At 40.1% G+C, this 18,265-nt stretch overlaps 2 protein-coding genes across 2 annotated transcripts; one reads left to right on the plus strand and one right to left on the minus strand.

Annotated features, from left to right (window-relative positions):
- Positions 1-1,115: 1,115 nt before the first annotated feature.
- Positions 1,116-8,035, minus strand: LOC117467022 (glutamate-rich protein 6-like). The gene is made up of 13 exons (XM_034110578.1): positions 7,702-8,035; positions 7,566-7,617; positions 6,507-6,628; positions 6,321-6,397; positions 4,442-4,552; positions 4,169-4,285; positions 3,838-3,998; positions 3,524-3,576; positions 3,322-3,419; positions 2,321-2,400; positions 2,044-2,199; positions 1,530-1,752; positions 1,116-1,381 (listed from the first exon to the last, which is right to left on the minus strand). Exons 1-13 carry the CDS (start codon positions 7,970-7,972, stop codon positions 1,145-1,147), a joined length of 1,758 nt encoding a protein of 585 aa, XP_033966469.1. The 5' UTR covers positions 7,973-8,035; the 3' UTR covers positions 1,116-1,144.
- A 503-nt stretch (positions 8,036-8,538) lies between these two features.
- Positions 8,539-11,708, plus strand: ednrbb (endothelin receptor type Bb). The gene is made up of 8 exons (XM_034110460.1): positions 8,539-8,618; positions 8,780-9,240; positions 9,404-9,516; positions 9,700-9,904; positions 10,206-10,346; positions 10,444-10,577; positions 10,674-10,782; positions 11,541-11,708. The coding sequence occupies exons 1-8, from the start codon at positions 8,603-8,605 to the stop codon at positions 11,706-11,708; spliced, it is 1,347 nt and encodes a 448-aa protein (XP_033966351.1). The 5' UTR covers positions 8,539-8,602.
- Positions 11,709-18,265: the final 6,557 nt, after the last annotated feature.

An 18,265-nucleotide genomic window follows, 5' to 3' on the forward strand; every position in this document is an offset into this window, starting at 1 on the left:
TAAATAATTACAGTTGTTTCCGATACCTACAAGTCAAAGAAATGCATTGAAAAAAAGATCTGACTGATTTTTCTCTAAAACTAGTTGCGCTTCTTTTGTATTTTGGTATGGTGCTTTAAAAGCCTATTTGATGTGCACGATAAGCATCTTTGAGCATTAGGAACAACGCTTTAAAAATCCCATGTATTATTACTATGATGCATTCAGTTTTAAAAAGAGATGATGATAATGTGAATTTATCAAAAACATTCCGTGGTTATCGCTCTCTGTCTCCCTGCCTTAAATGCAGCATGAAGGGCTCTACATTTTGCTTTTTAAAAAGGATATTCATTTATCATATTTCTTTTGATTGTGCTTTCAACTAGATAACAAGTTAAACTAGATGGAAATAATTGTAACTCTTACATTGGGAGTATTGTTAAGCTTTAATACACCACAAAGTATTGTTCTATGTGTATCTTCTGATGACATTTTAAATAATATTCAAAATCCAAAAACACATCTTGATCTTTTTCCTTTTGACTAAACTGGCTTTGCTAAAAACCTTAAATATTGAATAGGTACACATCAGGTTTGGTTTTGGAAGTGTGTCTGACTGAACAAATAAATAGACTAATGTAAAATGTATGCAGGCAGATTAACTGCGGGTGTTTTTCAGTAGCTGGATTTCAAATACATTTCAAGGAATAGGTAATTGGATATGAATAAAGTATATAAAAAAAAAATCAAAATTGGGAAAAGAGTTACAGCATATAAGCATAAGTCAGGTGTTGGAAACAATACTTTGGTTTCCTGAAATGTTGAAGGTCATCATTTAATTATGTGCTGTAGATATTCTCTTTTATTAGAAACTATCCATTTACAGCAGAGGAAAGATAACTGTACTGATATCTGGAGGAATTATTTTGTGGTGATATTTGATAAACGGTAGAAAGACATTTTACCAGTGCTTCTTCACTGAGATTTTGATTTTCTCCAAACCAATCGTCCATAAATCTTTTTCTATCGAGCTCAAGCTTTACACTCAGAATATAACCATGAAAGACTAAGCACCAGATACTCAAGACGTTTTAAATAATATAAGGCAATAAACTGGAACACAGCCATAACCGTTTCAGCTTTTTTCCAATTTTGTATTTCTCACTTAATTCACATGGGCCTTTGTCTCTTCAGGTGACTCCTCCTTTTCCATTTGTCTGCTAAGCCGCTGCACCTGGGCGATGAAACTGTAATGTGGCTTAATGTTCCTCAGCCTCGCAGAGTGGTGGGACATGAAGGTTTGCATCTGGCCAAGCATAGAGTGCATCTCTGAGCTCTTCATTTGGATATATCTCTCCAGAACGTCTTGCCCCAGCTTGCCATGGCTCTCTGGAGAAATGAGCTGCAATGAAAGAAAAATAACAAGTTGTCCCTTTTCAAAAATAAATCCCGGCACACATTGCAAAGCGTTAATGATAGCTGTAATCTGCTGCATACAGTTTGGTGTGCTAGAACACGTACAGTCACTGCATGCATTTCATATCACATACCTTTGACCCCACATTGAAGTGCACTCTGTTTTGCTTATGTGCGAAGGTGATGCTCACGCGTTCCTGTGAGTGTATGCGCACACTGATGTGTGGGGCCAGGGCAAAGGTCAGAGGCTTGAAAGGGAGGTTACGTACATGCGGGTCACCGTACAACCAATTCCAACGCCTCCTCAAAGCTCCTGTCTCACTGAAGCAGAGACCTCCACCAGGGGTCAAATTCAACCTTCAGACACACCACAGAGATTAGCAATAGACAAATCCTCACCTGGAGCGTGTGGGCAGCAGGTTAATCAAAAAAGTGTCTTCGGTCAAAAGGTCATTTATAGTCCATGTAGTGTCTTATACAATAGATTCGTTTTTGATTTGTATTTGATTGGTAATTGTCTGTATGAGTTAAAAGCTTTCTGGCAGACGGTTAGATGAGAACATTGAGGTGCTGTTCCTTTAAGACTTTATTTCAGTAAGACATTTGCCTGAATGATTATAATAGCAGTTATAATAGAGTAACAATTACCACATCATTCCGGTGCGATGATAGCATGTGGCGTGGCCTTTATTTGTGAAAATGCCTTTGATGCTGGGCGATACATCATTGTCCTCCAAGATGATGTAAGTGAAGTCCGCACCTTCTGAGGAGGATATTATAATGGCTGCTTTCCCAGAAGGGTAACTTGTGTCTATTAAGGATCATTAACACCGTGCAAACCTTTCATCAAAGGGAACAAGTGTGTAGCCTCTCATTAAGGATGTACTCCTTGATCTTGCACTTTGTGCACTTCTTAAAAGGATACAAAACATTTCCGGTTCCATCTGGACATAGGGTGAGAAAGCCCTTCCCACTTTTGTAGAACTTCCTAATCAATTCCTTGAGCTGTGATGCAAAATAGTCAGTTATATTTCTGTTAAATACATTGAAGATAGAATAGGTATTGTTAAGGAGTATTATATACACTGAACAAAAATATAAATGCAACACTTTTGTTTTTGCTCCCATTTTTCATGAGATGAACTCAAAGATCTAAAACATTTTCTATATACACAAAATAACCATTTCCCTCAAATATTGTTCACAAATCTGAAAAAATCTGTGATAGTGAGCACTTCTCCTTTGCCGAGATAATCCATCCCACCTCACAGGTGTGGCATATCAAGATGCTGATTAGACAGCATGATTATTGCACAGGTGTGCCTTAGGCTGGCCACAATAAAAGGCCACTCTGAAACGTTCAGTTTTGCTTTATTGGGGGGGTCTGGGGGGGTCCGAAAACCAGGCAGTGTCTGGGGTTAGGGTTAGGGTAATGTTGTGAATTGAGTGGCCCATTGTGGTGGTGGGGTTATGGTATGGGCAGGCGTATGTTATGGACGACGAACACAGGCCACTCAATTCACAACATTATCCTAACCCTAATCCTACCCCTCACACCAGATACTGCCTGGTTTTCGGACCCCCCCAGACCCCCCCAATAAAGCAAAACTGAACGTTTCAGAGTGGCCTTTTATTGTGGCCAGCCTAAGGCACACCTGTGCAATAATCATGCTGTCTAATCAGCATCTTGATATGCCACACCTGTGAGGTGGGATGGATTATCTCGGCAAAGGAGAAGTGCTCACTATCACAGATTTTTTCAGATTTGTGAACAATATTTGAGAGAAATGGTTATTTTGTGTAAATAGAAAATGTTTTAGATCTTTGAATTCATCTCATGAAAAATGGGAGCAAAAACAAAAGTGTTGCGTTTATATTTGTGTTCAGTGTAGATATTGTTAAAACATGCAGTGCGTTCTTACATACCTTTGGCTCACCGTCTGTTTGTTCTTTTACTGAGAACAAGTCAGTAGTTTTGTTTTTGACCTTTATCGGAGGCTTTATTGAAGGCTCACTGTTGTTGTCTATCGGAAACAAGAGGATATCCATTTATTGATATTTTTCAAGGAGAAGCATGAAAGACTGTATACTTATTTGTGTAATTCAGGGCCCCAGGTTGCATACTTACCAACGTCTACAATCAAGTTGCCTGCTTTTCTCCAGAGTCGCAAAAGCTTCAACCTGTATATAAATTGATATTTTGTTTTGAGTGGGAATATGTCAAAAACAATGCCAACACCTGAAGGGTATGATAATTAAATGCATATGCCACCTGATTTCTCATGCTACTGGTAACAATAAGAAATATGGCTTTTGTATGGCATGCACTATGCCACAATCAAAATCAACATGCATGCAATATGCGTTTGTCCTTGGCAGCCTGCCACTCGATCCATCAAATATAATAAAGGCAGAAGGGAACGGGGCATTCATGTTACTCACCTCTCCTTAGCCTGCTTTTTAGCAGCTTCCCTCTCCTCCTCACTCATGACAGGATCATGCGGCTTCACATCAATCTTCCTAGCTGACTCCCTCTGTGCCAATCTTTCTCTTTCTCCCATAATAAGCTCTCTCATTTGTTTAGCTTGTTTGCAACAAAAGAGCTGAATAATGGAACATTTACAACAAAACACATTCTTTTTTATTTGCAATGCTTCTCACTTTAAACACAAATCAACATGCTTTTGTCAAGGTTAGCCGAACAGTCCTGATTTCTACTCTATTTCCATTCATTTTCAATTTCTTGTTGGAGGTAAAAAAAAGCTACACTCACCCTCTTAAAGTGTGTTTCATTTTCCAACATCTCACCGTGTATGACGGGCTGACAGAGCTGCTGGCAATAGTCACACTGTGCAAGAAGCCCACCCTGTTTAGATTCAACCTGTGGAACCTACGGTGGGAAAAAAAAACAGACTCACAATCACCTCTCCACCTTTGATATTACAGCCTCCACTCGCTGCTATTACTGTGGAAAATGAAAAAGGCCATCACTGTCATTTCCAGGCACTATCGGCAATATAGAGATACAGGACAAAATCACCAATACCTCTCCAACATGAGGAGTTTGTTTTGGCTCTGGCTTGTGTGCTATGAGACGAGGCGGACCCACACTCGGTATATTGTGCTCAATCTCGGCCATCTCTTCATCTCCTGGCTCCTGATGTGAATACAAAAAAGCAATACTCTTACAGATTGTTGAATTCAAGTAAAATACAGCCGGCTTTATATCAAATTAACCTTGTACATGTTCTTAACAAGCTTCTCAATCTGTTTGTTGCACATATTGTAATGGCTTTGTAGAGACAACATTTTTGATTTTGGTGGTGGTGGCAAAAATGCTAAAATCTTTTGGAAGTAAAAAAATAACATGGACATTTTGTAAACGGTCAGAATGTTCTCATGTTTAAAAATCACAATGTGACTATTTATTTATAGTACACCGTAGGGTATTTCTGCAACTGTTGCATAGTACAATTTTTAAGTTGAATTTAAAAGTCACGATAAACCCTGTGTGGATATAAAAAAATTAATTAGCTTAATCAGCAGCTTACTTGGCTAAAGCAGGTGTGTTTTTGACTGCAGGAAGATTCTGGGATACTGGCGCATATGGGCATGGCTTGTAGTTAGTAAAGAGTACTTACTTTAAAATGACTCAGAACCACAGTAGGTTGTGAGTAAGCATCACAACCTTACGGGAATGGCAAGCATTAATGCACGTATTGTAACACAGCCACAATGTTGTGTCACCAACAGCTGCAACCCTGGTCTAGCCAAAATGCTAAAATGATTTTTGATGGTGTCACTCAGGAACTTTTTCTTGTGAAGACATTTTGCTGTTTTTGACTACAAACTCTTATCCAGCTCAAAGTGTTTGAGAGCTTTGAGTAATGCATTGAGACAGAGAGGCTGAGTGGACAAAGTCAGCAACACGGCCCTGACACAACCGTTGTGTGTGCGCTACACAATGTGTAAAACAGTCTGTCCTTTGCTTATATGTGTGTTTGTGAATGCAGTTTTGTATACACCTCTGTGTTGTCTGCTTGGGTGATGTTTTATTCTGCTGTTGATTCTATATGCATTGACTATTCATAATTGGCGTTTTAATTGTTGTCACCTATTGCTTGTTGCACCCGTTCAGGTGTTATTAGGTCTTTTTATTTATTGTAATTTTTGTTTAATTGTATTATTTGGTCTACACTGACGAAGACAGTTGAATAATTAATACATATCCTTTGTTATTAATGCAATGTATTTGTAACTTAAAGGTCTATCACCATATTACCTCTTTATTAACCACCCCCTTTTAACCCAGTAACTTTTACTCCAACATTTTAACCGTCCTCTATTTTACTTACGTACATTTTGTTTACAAAACTGTTGTTTTACTTGAGTTTTACATTGTAGTACTCTTTCCATTCTTGAGGCAAAACCCTTATCTAAAAAATATACTCTCTAGAAATGATTACTCATTGACTAATTAATATACCAAATATTACCATGAAATATATTATAGTAATATACAAACCAAAACGAAAGCACTTCTTATGCAGAATGGCCAGTTTCAGTATAACATACAGTGTATTATATTATTGGATTGTCATTATTGATCCATAGATTTATAATCATCACTTGCCGCTGATGCAAGTTATGTGTTAATTAAGTTGGGGATCATTTTAACAAATTTAAGTAGCTAGTGTATACTGCTTTTCATTTTCATTCATTTCTTGATTATATTTTCTATTAATCATTGTTTATCTGCAAGTAAAAGGTAACAAGACAGAAATACTGAATGAAGTACCTCAAAATTGTACTTAACTACAGTACTTAGTTAAACTACTGATTTTGAACGGCTTAGTGCTGTATGAAGAAGATTGACCTAACTTGACTGCTTAGTTAAAACACATGTTTTGCTTTGAGCAGGATACCTCTGAAGAATCGGCGACAGCGTCCATGTTCACCACCTCTGCCTGCAACAACGGGGAATTTTCAGTTTCCTTTTGAACTGCACAAAAAATAAATAATTGGGAGTTTGACAGATGTCTAAGTCATGAGAGGCAAGATGGGGCAGGAACAGGTGACCCCTTCCCACCCAAACTGATGACATGGTTTACCTTGACAGCTGAAGAAGAGGTTCTGCTCCACCCACTCCCAATCTGTCTGGGTCTGAGCGCCCACCAACGTGATGAGTCTTCCATCCAGTGAGAGAACCTCCATGAACTCTGGTGAGCCTGGACTGCAAAGATGAACAAAGACAGAGTTACAGCAATGCCCTACTAGAATGGCTTTACTCATCTTAAAGCTACAGTAATTGATTTGTGTCCTCTTGGGGGCATAGGAAGTCCTCAGCAGGAAACAAAAAGACACACCTGTCCTTATATCATCTCATGAAGTCATTTAAGTCAAGTTCTAACTCTGTTTCGCTCCTCAAAAACTAGTATTGAGTATTTATGTATACAGTCTAATGTAGGGTGTTTACTGCATTCACCAGTCAACCATTCAGGGATTGTTAGCATATAAAAGCTAATTTGTGAAAACAGCTGCCTTCTGAGCTTCGATGCTAACTACATAAGACACTACAGTTGAGGAAGATACATTTAGTGAAGCTTTAAGGCCTCATTGTAGCCCTGATATGAAATGCTGGCTTCAGTACCGCTGAAGGGAAATGATCATTTGTCGGTTTTGGTTTCCGTTGTCCTTGAGCCAATGTCATACCCTAACTTCATGCTCATGTTTTGGGACTAGGCCTATACCTTTTCCATCAGAGTGGGCGATAGCCAACCGTTTCAAAACATCCCGGTTTTCAAAAGAAATAGCATTCACTTTGACTATTCCCCGGCAGTAATGGTGGTTTCGAGAGCACTACATATATATCGTAGAGCAGTGACAGTGCTCAGTTTGTGTGACCCCGTTGACCAGCTTCACCAACAATAATATGACAATAAAAAAACATCATAAACAAAAAGTCAAGCATCACAAACTGTAACAGATCAATTTCACAGCATATCATATTAAAACAAAAAAAACTGCTGCAGATTAAAGTTTTACAATGCTGGTCAAATGTATAGTCAAAAATAATACACTGTGAATTCTTAAGGGAATGTTATATGAATGCTACTGTCATATTTATTGGACTTCCTGTCATGCCACTGTAAATTAGCAATGCTCCTTACGGATTCTCTTTTATAGGCGATGTACTGAAGCGTCTTGGGTCTCTCCAATGGCCTATGGAAAAGATAAGTTACAATAATAAAATAAATAGACAGCCTGAATGTTAACAGTCATCAGACTTTTTCACACCCAACTCACTTTTCTTCAGTTGTTCTTGTGGAAGTGTGCCAGCACATAGTTTCCCAAGGTCATTTGCCACTAGCGGAGCGCAGATTTCAGCGTTCAAAAGAGAGCTGGAGTCGTTGTCGGTTATGATATTGACAATGGGATCTCTCTGGTTGTCGCATGTCTCTTGCTCCTCCAGGCTCTTCAGGTTGTCATAAAGCTGTCGAGGGGAGAAGTCACCTTCTTTCGGACTCTCAGGAGATGCAGAGGCAGAATCCCTTTGGTAGGTTGGAGACTGACTCATCTCTTATAAAACGTGATATGTCGACTCAAGCAACATCTCTAGGACTCTCTGAATATTGCACAGTTCCATTTGTATCACTTCTGTTATTGTTCAAGTGCAGTTGCCCGGCAGTAGTTTTGCATCAAACCCAAGTACATCCAAAATGTCATAAAGTCACAGAGACAAGCGTTCCTGTTCTCATTACATTACTTATAATGACTTCCAAGTGCACTGATAGAGACTCTGTGGCTTCAAGCTCTTTACTAAAATAGACATATTGCTACACTTAGATTTTGTGTGGAAGATTTATGTCAAACAAGATAACGGCCAACTTTTGAGTGCAGAGTTTGAGACAACACTGTAACATAATATCCCTACCGAAGCCAATAAAATGATCTCACTCTGTGATAACAGACAATACACTTCAACGCCATCCTTTCATTGAGGATGATGCATCAGGGGAAGTAATTACAGTCGCTACTGACAGATCGATGACTAAGGCTGACAACAATACCTTAGTCTATAAAACCCTGATTTCCCTCTGCTGGGTTCTATCATTTATAGCAGGCGCTGCAACGAAGCAGAAGTATAGACGTCTTTTGTATTGAACAGTCAGCCTATTTTGTAGGTATCATTTCATCCAGAGTGTGTATGTGTACATCTAAAGGTAAGCTGGCATAATTCAGTTTATCATATTGTCTCAGTGCTGTTATTCACTGTTGCCTTTTGATCTGCGAATTCAATTAATAACTTGCCTCACCTTTAAATGCTTTGATGCAAATCTCAAGGCTGAGATGCCGTGCTAATTATTTTTCATTTTCACTCTAGTGCTGCAAAAACCATTTCAGGGCCTTTTGAGGAAATCATCAACAATGTGGACCATTGCTCTCGTTCTTTGTTTGGGGAATATTGTCATCGGAGCAGAGGCCGGTGATCAGCATTCAGAACCGTTCCCTGTAATTGAACGCTCTGAAACGACATCCCCTGGTCTTTTAATATTGGAAAAACAGAAATCCAACAGCTCAATTCATCCCCCTCAGGGAGACAGAGCGAAAGCACCGCACCCTCCTATGTGCTTGGAGTCAGCTGGAATCAGAGACGCCTTCAAATACATCCATACTGTGGTTTCTCTAGTGGTATTTGTCGTTGGAATAGTGGGAAATTCAGCTTTATTGAAAATCATATATGTAAACAAAAGCATGAGAAGCGGACCAAACATTCTCATTGCCAGTCTTGCTTTGGGGGATCTAATCCACATTGTGATAGACATTCCCATCAACGCATACAGGGTGAGTTAATCACATAGCGCTGTGTTACAATTACAATGAGAAAAACAATGTTGCCCCTTGTTCTGTTCTCTGCTCTTTTTTATCCATTTTCAAACTTCAATCTCACCTTGAATTGATTTTGGGTGTTTTCACATTGAACATTTTCTCTGCTGTTTTTCTTCAGATCATGGCAGAAGATTGGCCATTTGGCTTAGCGCTGTGCAAACTCGTCCCCTTCATACAGAAGAGCACTGTTGGAATCACGGTGCTGAGCTTATGTGCTCTGAGTGTCGACAGGTACGGAGTTAAACAGCTCTCTCCTGGGCCTAAGGAAATAGTGCTCGCTGGCTACTTACTGTATTTCATCAAGCAGACGGATTTGTTTAACATGAGTCCTTGAAATATTCTTGAAAAATATATTCTAGTTAAAAAAAAAAACGAAGTCCCCAAAGCCATTACATTTCCCCATTGATTTTGCAGATACCGAGCTGTAGTATCCTGGAATCGAATCAAAGGCATCGGGGTTCCAGTGTGGACGGTAATCGAAATAACTCTGATTTGGGTTATTTCGATCCTGCTGGCTGTGCCTGAAGTCGTCGGCTTTGATTTGATAACAATGAACTATAAAGACAAGCATCTGAGAATATGTCTGCTTCATCCCATGCAAGCCACACCGTTCATGCAGGTAATATAATCGTCTCGAGACTATGCAACAGGACACAACAAACAGATCAACACGTGTTTGTCTTTTCACATCCAACCTACAGCAACACTCATAAGTGTTGACAGGAAATGAAAGGAATAAAAGCTCTAATATGATTTTCTCATAACTTCATGTAACAGATGCCAACACATTCTCGTGGATGCCCTTGTTAACGCGTGTGTCTCGGATATTGTTTTATGCATGCTGTAACATAGCAACCATCGGACATCATGTCATCTGCAGCAGCGACTGACTGTGGGCTTATGTCATGTTAAATCAACAGTTTTATAAATCAGTGAAGGACTGGTGGCTCTTTGGCTTCTACTTCTGCATGCCCCTGATCTGGACGGCCGTCTTCTATGCACTCATGACCAGGAAAATGCTGAAACATTCGGAGAATACATTAAGCGACCACACCAAGCAGGTTATTACTTTTATACATTTGGCCATTTCTGGGGCATTTTTCTCATATTTTTTAAATAAACTGAACTCTAATATTGATTAAATCTTTCCTTTTGAAGAGAAGAGAGGTTGCAAAGACAGTCTTCTGCCTGGTGATCGTGTTTGCACTCTGTTGGTTGCCTCTGTACCTAAGCAGAATCTTGAAATCAACCATGTATGATCAGAAAGATCCTAAAAGGTGTCAGCTACTGAGGTGAGCATGACCGATTTAACAATGTGTTTCTCATTGTTCGTCACATAGACCTCTCTCATTTGACTAATTCATATTTTATTTATTCTTCTTTCTCAGCGTCTTTCTTACCCTGGACTACTTTGGCATTAATATGGCATCCCTCAACTCGTGCATCAACCCTATTGCATTGTACATCGTCAGCAATAGGTTTAAAAGATGTTTCAAGGTGAGTTAGATTTGTGTTCCTATGTATGGCACAAATCACGTTTACACAAATCTAGTGAGGCTGAAGGCATTGTGATCCACATCGGGTGAGCTATCATATGTGTCATCAAGGCCATATGGAGTCATGTCTGTAAAACGGCAGTCTGGAGAAAGCAATGACCCGAGGGAGTAATAAGTGAAAATGGTCTGGAAAAACATTGTCAGAAAAAAGCAGACACTTGGCAATCCACCAGGCAGTTTGTCACTGAATCAGAGTGATGTGTTATGAGGGAGAAGAACACATAGCTTCAAGGCAATTTCCAAAAGAAAATGTCTTTAAAAGCCTTTATTGTATTTCGAGCTCAGAAGGACATTTCTAAAACATACTTTGATTTGTTTTGGCTTGTGCACACGACAGTGCGTGAAGAACTACTCTCCCCATCTAGTAATGGCATTTTCCCATTTATTTATTATCGTGTGTTTTCCGCTACAATTTATCCTTTTTCCTCTAATTAAAAGACAATCCAACTGGAGATTGTTCTCAACAATTATCTCTACACAGACATTAAACAGAATTGATTTCTATTATACCCTCTCTGAAGTCTGCAGCAGGGCTTTTAAAGAAGAGTCATTATTCAAAGACAAGCAAAACAAAATTGCACTCTGATTATACTGTGAAGGCTCCACACACAGATACACTTCATTATAGGCCATTTTATAAATGTGAAGTTGATGTTTGTTGTTCTCTGGCCAAACGTCTTCGTGTTTGTGGTCCCTCAGGCATGTCTGTGCGGTTGCTGTCGTCTTGGAGCTGTCACTCATGACGATGCGCAGTCTGTTTTGAAGTCCAGAATGCAGGATCAAGCCTCGGAGGAGAGCAGCAACATCAAAGCTCACAAGCAGACGTCCACACCTCTACCTGAGCAGGAGAACACCTTACCGTGTTAACAAAACTCTGAGAAAATGTATTGTGAGTTCTTCTTTTTTTTCTTTATTACGTGCATATTTGGCAATCAAAGTTACCAACACACCTCTAATGGTTGCTCAGCAACCTTGACATGCCAACCTAATACAATAAATCACCATTTGAATGACAGGCAGCACTGTCTGTTGGAGTGCTGTCGTCAGTTGAACATCTGCTTTAGCATGAGCAACCTGGAGTCAGACTGTTCAGCCTATTTGCCCCCGGGGCTTGACTCACTCCCAACCATTACATCATATAGTACCTACAGTACTACCTATCCTGTATCATGCATCACAGCTCCTCAAATCACTGTTTTGGGCACGATGTTAACCTGGCACCCATCAACAGAAATCTTGTCACGGCTTACCGCCTGCATACAGTATTTCTTTTAAATCTGTTTCTGGATTCTCGTAAGACACTCTGCCGTACGAAATCAAGCACATGGGAATTTAGGATTATTACGGTGGGTTTCATGTGGAACGGTGTATTATTAGCACATCAATGCCTGTTTGGATCTGTTAAGTTTCCCCGTGCACAAAGAGTTTATAGCGTTCCTTTGGTTCTTGAACCTTGAGAAACATATTAAATTGGTGCCAAAAGTAGATTCTGTCTCCAACACTGAATGACTGATTGATGGTGGCCTATTTGTAATGCATTGTTAAATGTGTAATGCATGGAGAGACACTTTATAAAAGACCTGAGAGTGGGGAAGAAGGAAAACGAAGATGACAGAATGAGGTCAGGAGGAGAGCGGGAGGGGGGTGGGGGGGTGAGATGAGCACCTGATAGGTCTCTCTGTCATAGGACAAGGCAAGCACAAATAGAGCGCTGTTCATCACGCTAACGCTGTATCAGTCTGAACAACTGTCTTGATGCTGTGCACTGGAATGCCTATTAAAAGTTTATCTTGTCTAAGTAAAGAGAATACTCTCAGCTGTTTGAAGATCCAGTTGTTTGTTTGAATAAAAGCTTGTGATGTGTGTAAGGCTTATAAATACGAGACGTGTAAAACTGAAATGACCTTGTGGTGTTTTCTCTAACTAACTTTCCAGTAAAGTACTCTTTATTGCTCAAATTAAACTTTGATATCATAGTAATACACATTCATTTTAAGCACATGTATTATAGACATGTCTGAATGAAAAATACCTTATTTAAACCTTGGATAAATAAAGCCATGCACTTTTTGATCAATGGTTCTCATAATACCATGCACATAAAAATGCCAGCTTTGTTTTATATCATGAGTGCAATTGTAAAATGTGTTTGTTGCTGTAATAGCTCTTGGCATATTGAATAGAGAGGACAAGGAAATGCTGATTGCACATCACATCTCATCAAAGCAGCAGTCTGACATCTTTATGTACCTAATCGGCTATCCTTGCTTTCCTTCACACACACACACACACACTAGATCAATTAAACAAGAGTTTTTTTCAATGTGATATCATTTAAAATCTCACTGCATCGCTTACAAGCTTTGCCTTCAACATTGTAAATGTATCCATAAAATCAAGCTGTTGTAAAGTTGTGCTGTTAATACAAATGTGAGCCATCTGACTCTAAATGTGTTTGTGATTAGAGGAGCCAGAAATATGTTTTAAGAGAACAGAGAGAGTGCGTGCTTTCCAGCCCACACAGTCACATGTCCTGCTGCGCTCCACACATATGCACCTCTCTCTGTTCTGACATGAGAGGCTGTGTCTCTGTGTCTCTCAGGCTTTGACTGTTGGATACAACTCTGTTGGACAGGATATGCGAGTTCAATATGCTCACTTGTGCTGGAGCCAAATCGTATTGTTTTTGATCTCACACAACATGGTCCATGTATTTGTTGTCTTATTTGTGCACTGTTTGAAATCCGTCCTGCTTTTCTTTAATAGGTCTTCTTATTTTGACATTTTTAGACTCATTTAATTTAATATCAAATGTGTATGTTAATTTCGATGGCTTTCATTGTTATTTGTACAGTTATATGACTAAATGGAAATCCAAAGTTTACCTACTTTTAAGAAACGTTTTTGTTGTTGTATTTACTTGCACTGCTTTTCAGTTGTATTGTGTTGCACTGTTGATGGAGCTTGTGACCTAAGATTTTCATTGTCATAACTACAGAGTAGCTATGTACGTATGACGAATAAAAGCCTTGAACCTTGAACTGCAGTGGCACACTTCTGTCAGATACTAATTTGAGTCAAATTCAGTCACATCCTCTCCTTAGTTTATGTAAATGCCAGCAGATAACTAACAAATGGTGTGGTGCGAACATGTCCGCAGCAGTACATTTCACAACTGGCGAATGACACTGACACAATCATGCACATCCACAGAAGGTCGACGTCAGTGTCAACATGGTCGAGAAAGCAGGTGACTTAGACCTTCTTTAGTCATCTCTGTACACACGAGGCTCGGATAGGGCTCCCCACGGAGCTGCCCAGACTGTGGATTTAATTAAACAGTGTGCAATTAATTAATGAGTGGGGTGGCAGGTATAAGGACTTCTCACTGCCACTGCTCACACAACCAAGACAAGCATTTCATGTGTGGTGACAGTTATTAATTTGCTGTATGTGTTATTATAGTGTTTCTATATAGAGATGCTGAAATTCAGGGAGATTAAAACGCTTGGCATGGGAAAAAAGTCATGCAAATTATCAACATAACAGCTCCCGAAAATCAAAGTGTAAACCTGTGTTTGATCTGTTCTATCAATTAATTAAAATGTTCAGTTCTGTATAATAATGTGGTTCAAATTAGATAGAAATGAGATAAAATATTCATTTAGTTATCTGGGGAATCTGCCTGGAGGGCTTTTTAGTCTTCAGTCTGGCTCAAAATGCTGTCCATATGGCAATTATGTACAGTAGTGTTGCAGGAGGATTGGTCTGATGCCTACTGGCAGAGAAGAGCCTGCCTGTGACAAACTGCTGCTAGGATCTGATGTGAGTTGAGGGAGATAATGAGGCTGTTGTAAGCCTTAAGTATAGCGCCTGCCCCCGGTGTGGCATATCTCAGGGCTCAGGCTCCTTCATTGTTGCACGGGCAGCTGAGGATTAAAACACATTTACTTTTTTGTCTCCTAAACTTTGTTGGTACTTTCCGCAACTCTTTGGACAACTTCTGCTTTCATGTGGCAAGCCTCCTAACATTGCTTTGAGAAGGATCTGTTTTTCTTCCCCTTTTTTCTTTTTACAGTTTGTAGATGTGAGGTCTTGATTTGATTCTGCTTTGAGCTATGTATAGCTCTTTTTAAACACCTCAACAGACGACGTGTACATTCTTGGGTACAACCTGTGGTGACTGAAGTTTTGACAAATTCCATATTTTGATAAAGAATCTTTTACCCATGAGGTATGCCGTGGCTCTTCAACATGAACATTAGTTGTCAGGGTAAAAAGAATTACGATACAGTGGTGGAAATAATTGTTGTTGATTTGATTTGTTGTTTGTCAGGGACGGGTGGCGCAGTGGTCTGTGCGTTTGATCATCAGATCAAGGGGGCGTTGGGGAACTCCAGTTCGAAAACCCGCCCCACTCCGTCAGGCCGTTGTGTCCTTGGGCAAGACACTTCACCCAAATTTGCTCCTGTGGGTATTGTCCACAGTAGATGACCATTACATGTATGTGTGATCTGTATGTGTAATGTGTATTGCACTTTGAGAGTCATTGATAAAGCGCTATAATAACTATAAGGATTATTATATACTGTACCGTGTCTTCTGAGAGAATACCATGCCTGCTGTGTTGTAAAAATAACTTTCCACCGCTTGTGAGGAACTCTTGACATCCGCTGCAGGTTGGATGCCTCCACTACACTAACTGTCACACATACAGCGCGTTACTAAGAAAACAATGGTGCAAATTCCAGGACTCTGTCCAATTTAGACCGACACCACACCACAGGTTTTCTATCTGAGTGTAACAAGGACACAATGCAACCAAGTGCAATACACAGGGAAAAAAAATCCCTGCAGTGAGAGTAATTGAGTCACCCGGGGAGAATTTCTATAATGTTTCATGACGGAGAGTGTTATTCACTTAATGCCGGACCTACCTGAATAACAACATATAGACCATATTTACAGGTAATAAACAAGACACGCTCCCTATTAATACCAGCAGGCATTTAATTCATGGCCATTATGGGCTTGCATACTAAAGAGGAGGGACAGAGAGAGAGAGAGAGAGAGAGAGCCAATGGCAAGGAAACTTCAGAGAAACCTGCAAATGGCAAACAGAGTCAGACTGCTGTACAGTGCTGTAAGTGGTCACTCAACCATGGGATTAAAACGCATTTAAGCCTTGTACCCGCCAAACCCCCCAAACCCCCACCCCTCATTCAGCCATGTTATTTCTAGCCATTCAGGAGGAATGAAAGACAAATGTTTGCTGCCTGGGTTGTTATTGCAAAACTGCAGGTTACAGGTTCTTCAGGATGCCAGCATCTATAAACATGTTGCAGTGCTTTCTTGCAGAAACACATAATGAGCTAGCTAGTCTAAAAGGATTTCTGTGTTCTGGTGAAGGTGCAAAATGGACTGTCACTACTGCTTATTTCATTCATGTCGGGATGTAATGGAAAACATGCAATCAAATGTAGGACACGTTTACTAGAGTGCTTCACTTCACACTCCTATTCACACTTCCAAAGCCTCTTGGGCAACAACAGGCACATTTATGTTTTTATATGCAGCTCTATTGAGTGCATGGGCTTGATTAGCACAAATCCATGCCACAAGATAAATCCCCAGCTAAGATATCCCAAACGTATTGTGCTGAGTGTTGTTGCCAACAGGATGTTGGTGGGAAAGCTTTTGATTCAGTGGTCACCAGAGTACCACAGACCCCTGCCTGGCTGTGCTCGTTTTGATGGGCAGTGATGAAAGCGCAGGTGGATGCGAGAAAGCTCCCCTCCCTCGGCTGCTGCGGACTCTTCTGTGGTTCCTATTAGCACAGGAGTGCAGGTTTGCAGTCTGGCTGCTGGGCACAGTGGGTCAGTGCTCACAAAGCTCCGTTTGTTCCCTGGCCTGCAGGGCTCCCAGGGTAAGCTTGGCTCCAGAGGGAAGACAAACAAAAAGGCACCACTGTCTCAAACACTGAAGCTTCTCTCCAACACATTCGTTGTTTCTTCTCAATGGGGCTACATTTATCTTCTAAGGAGACGAATGGTAAAAGGAAACACATTTTTTTTAATGTGTTTTTTCTTAGTTTAAATGCCATTTTGAGTTGTTGCTTATGGTGATATGTTTTTTTTCTTTTTGCTTTGAGCTTTTCATCTCATTTTCTCTGGCTTAGACTCAGAGATCTTTGTCTTGTGCTGCTGTATCAACATATTCTGAGTGAAACCCAAGGAAACCGCCGGCAGCAACAGGCACATTACACATCATATTTGCATTTCAGCTGCAGTTACTAACTTCAGAGATGTTATATATATATATATATATATATATATAACATATATATATAGCTACTGAACCCCAGCTAGCACGGCCTAGATATAAAAGGCCTCATTTGATTAATCAACCATTTCAATGCATCTCTTACCTCCATACTCACTGTCTGTGTGTGATTTCTGAAGATGAAATAATGTGCAGGGTGCTCTTCCAGCTGCTGTCAGGTCAGACATTCACTGTTGTGCTGCAATCTGCAGTCCAAGTATAACTTCATTATTGAGGGGACTTTAAAATGGGAGCTGTGTGACACACAGCGGGATGATTTAGTTTAACGACCATGGCAGTGACAGTGCTGTGATGGAAATTGGACTCCCCCTGCAAATTTACATCACTTGAGGGTACTTGAGGCTCTTTTAGCGGCTGCACTGCAGAGCACGAGCCATCAGGAGGTCCTGGATATGTCATGCTTGTCACCTTCCTTTAAGTGCATCGGCAGACGTGGGAGAGGGATTAATATTATATAGCCTACGGAAGCACAGAGGCCGTCTTATCAGCACTGCAGATGTGATAAGCACCTCTACCCCCATGAACACCAGGAAAGATCTCCAAGCAAAGAGACAAGCATCTCTTTGTGTTGTGTTCTCACACTGCTTCAGAGTTTCAATGCGGCTTTAGTGGCAGATATGGTGCAATTTCACATCTGTTGTAATTTGATGTGCCTGGATCACCCTCTGTGAAATCGTCTTGATCGCAACATGGCTCCTTTCAATTATTTAGAAAGTTGGCATATGGCTTAAGAGATCTAATCTGACTTCTTTTGATTTTGAGGTATTCAGAATAGTCACACCACAATCCCCAAGAACAGCTGTACAAAAAAGCCCTGTCTCTGTGATCCCGTTATTTTGTAGCTTATCCAGACTACTCTGTTTTTTTTGGGAGAGGACAATTACATGGATTTATTTATTTAATAAAAATGTCACTTTTAAAGAAATATTTTCCATCATTGCCGTGACACTCATCTCACATTAGTTCACATCAATGCAGATGTCAGTGTGCACACATTGCCCTCAAACAGATTCTGAGCTGTGAATGGAAGTTATGGCAACCATTGCTGTCACTTCAGTTTTATCAAAAAAGCACCCAGTGGA

This window comes from Pseudochaenichthys georgianus, chromosome 21, assembly GCF_902827115.2.
Source record: "Pseudochaenichthys georgianus chromosome 21, fPseGeo1.2, whole genome shotgun sequence".
Lineage (NCBI taxonomy): Eukaryota > Metazoa > Chordata > Actinopteri > Perciformes > Channichthyidae > Pseudochaenichthys > Pseudochaenichthys georgianus.

What these genes read in the sequence shown, in the direction of transcription:
- LOC117467022 (XM_034110578.1), bottom strand. Translation starts at nt 7,972, where the DNA reads ATGAGTCAGTCTCCAACCTACCAAAGGGATTCTGCCTCTGCATCTCCT. An exon ending in ATGAAACACACTTTAAGAGG is followed by an intron (nt 3,999 to 4,168) that starts GTGAGTGTAGCT and finishes TCCATTATTCAG; the next exon opens with CTCTTTTGTTGCAAACAAGC. An exon ending in ACTTCAATGTGGGGTCAAAG is followed by an intron (nt 1,382 to 1,529) that starts GTATGTGATATG and finishes CTTTCATTGCAG; the next exon opens with CTCATTTCTCCAGAGAGCCA.
- ednrbb (XM_034110460.1), top strand. An exon ending in TTCCCATCAACGCATACAGG is followed by an intron (nt 9,241 to 9,403) that starts GTGAGTTAATCA and finishes GTTTTTCTTCAG; the next exon opens with ATCATGGCAGAAGATTGGCC. An exon ending in AAAAGGTGTCAGCTACTGAG is followed by an intron (nt 10,578 to 10,673) that starts GTGAGCATGACC and finishes CTTCTTTCTCAG; the next exon opens with CGTCTTTCTTACCCTGGACT.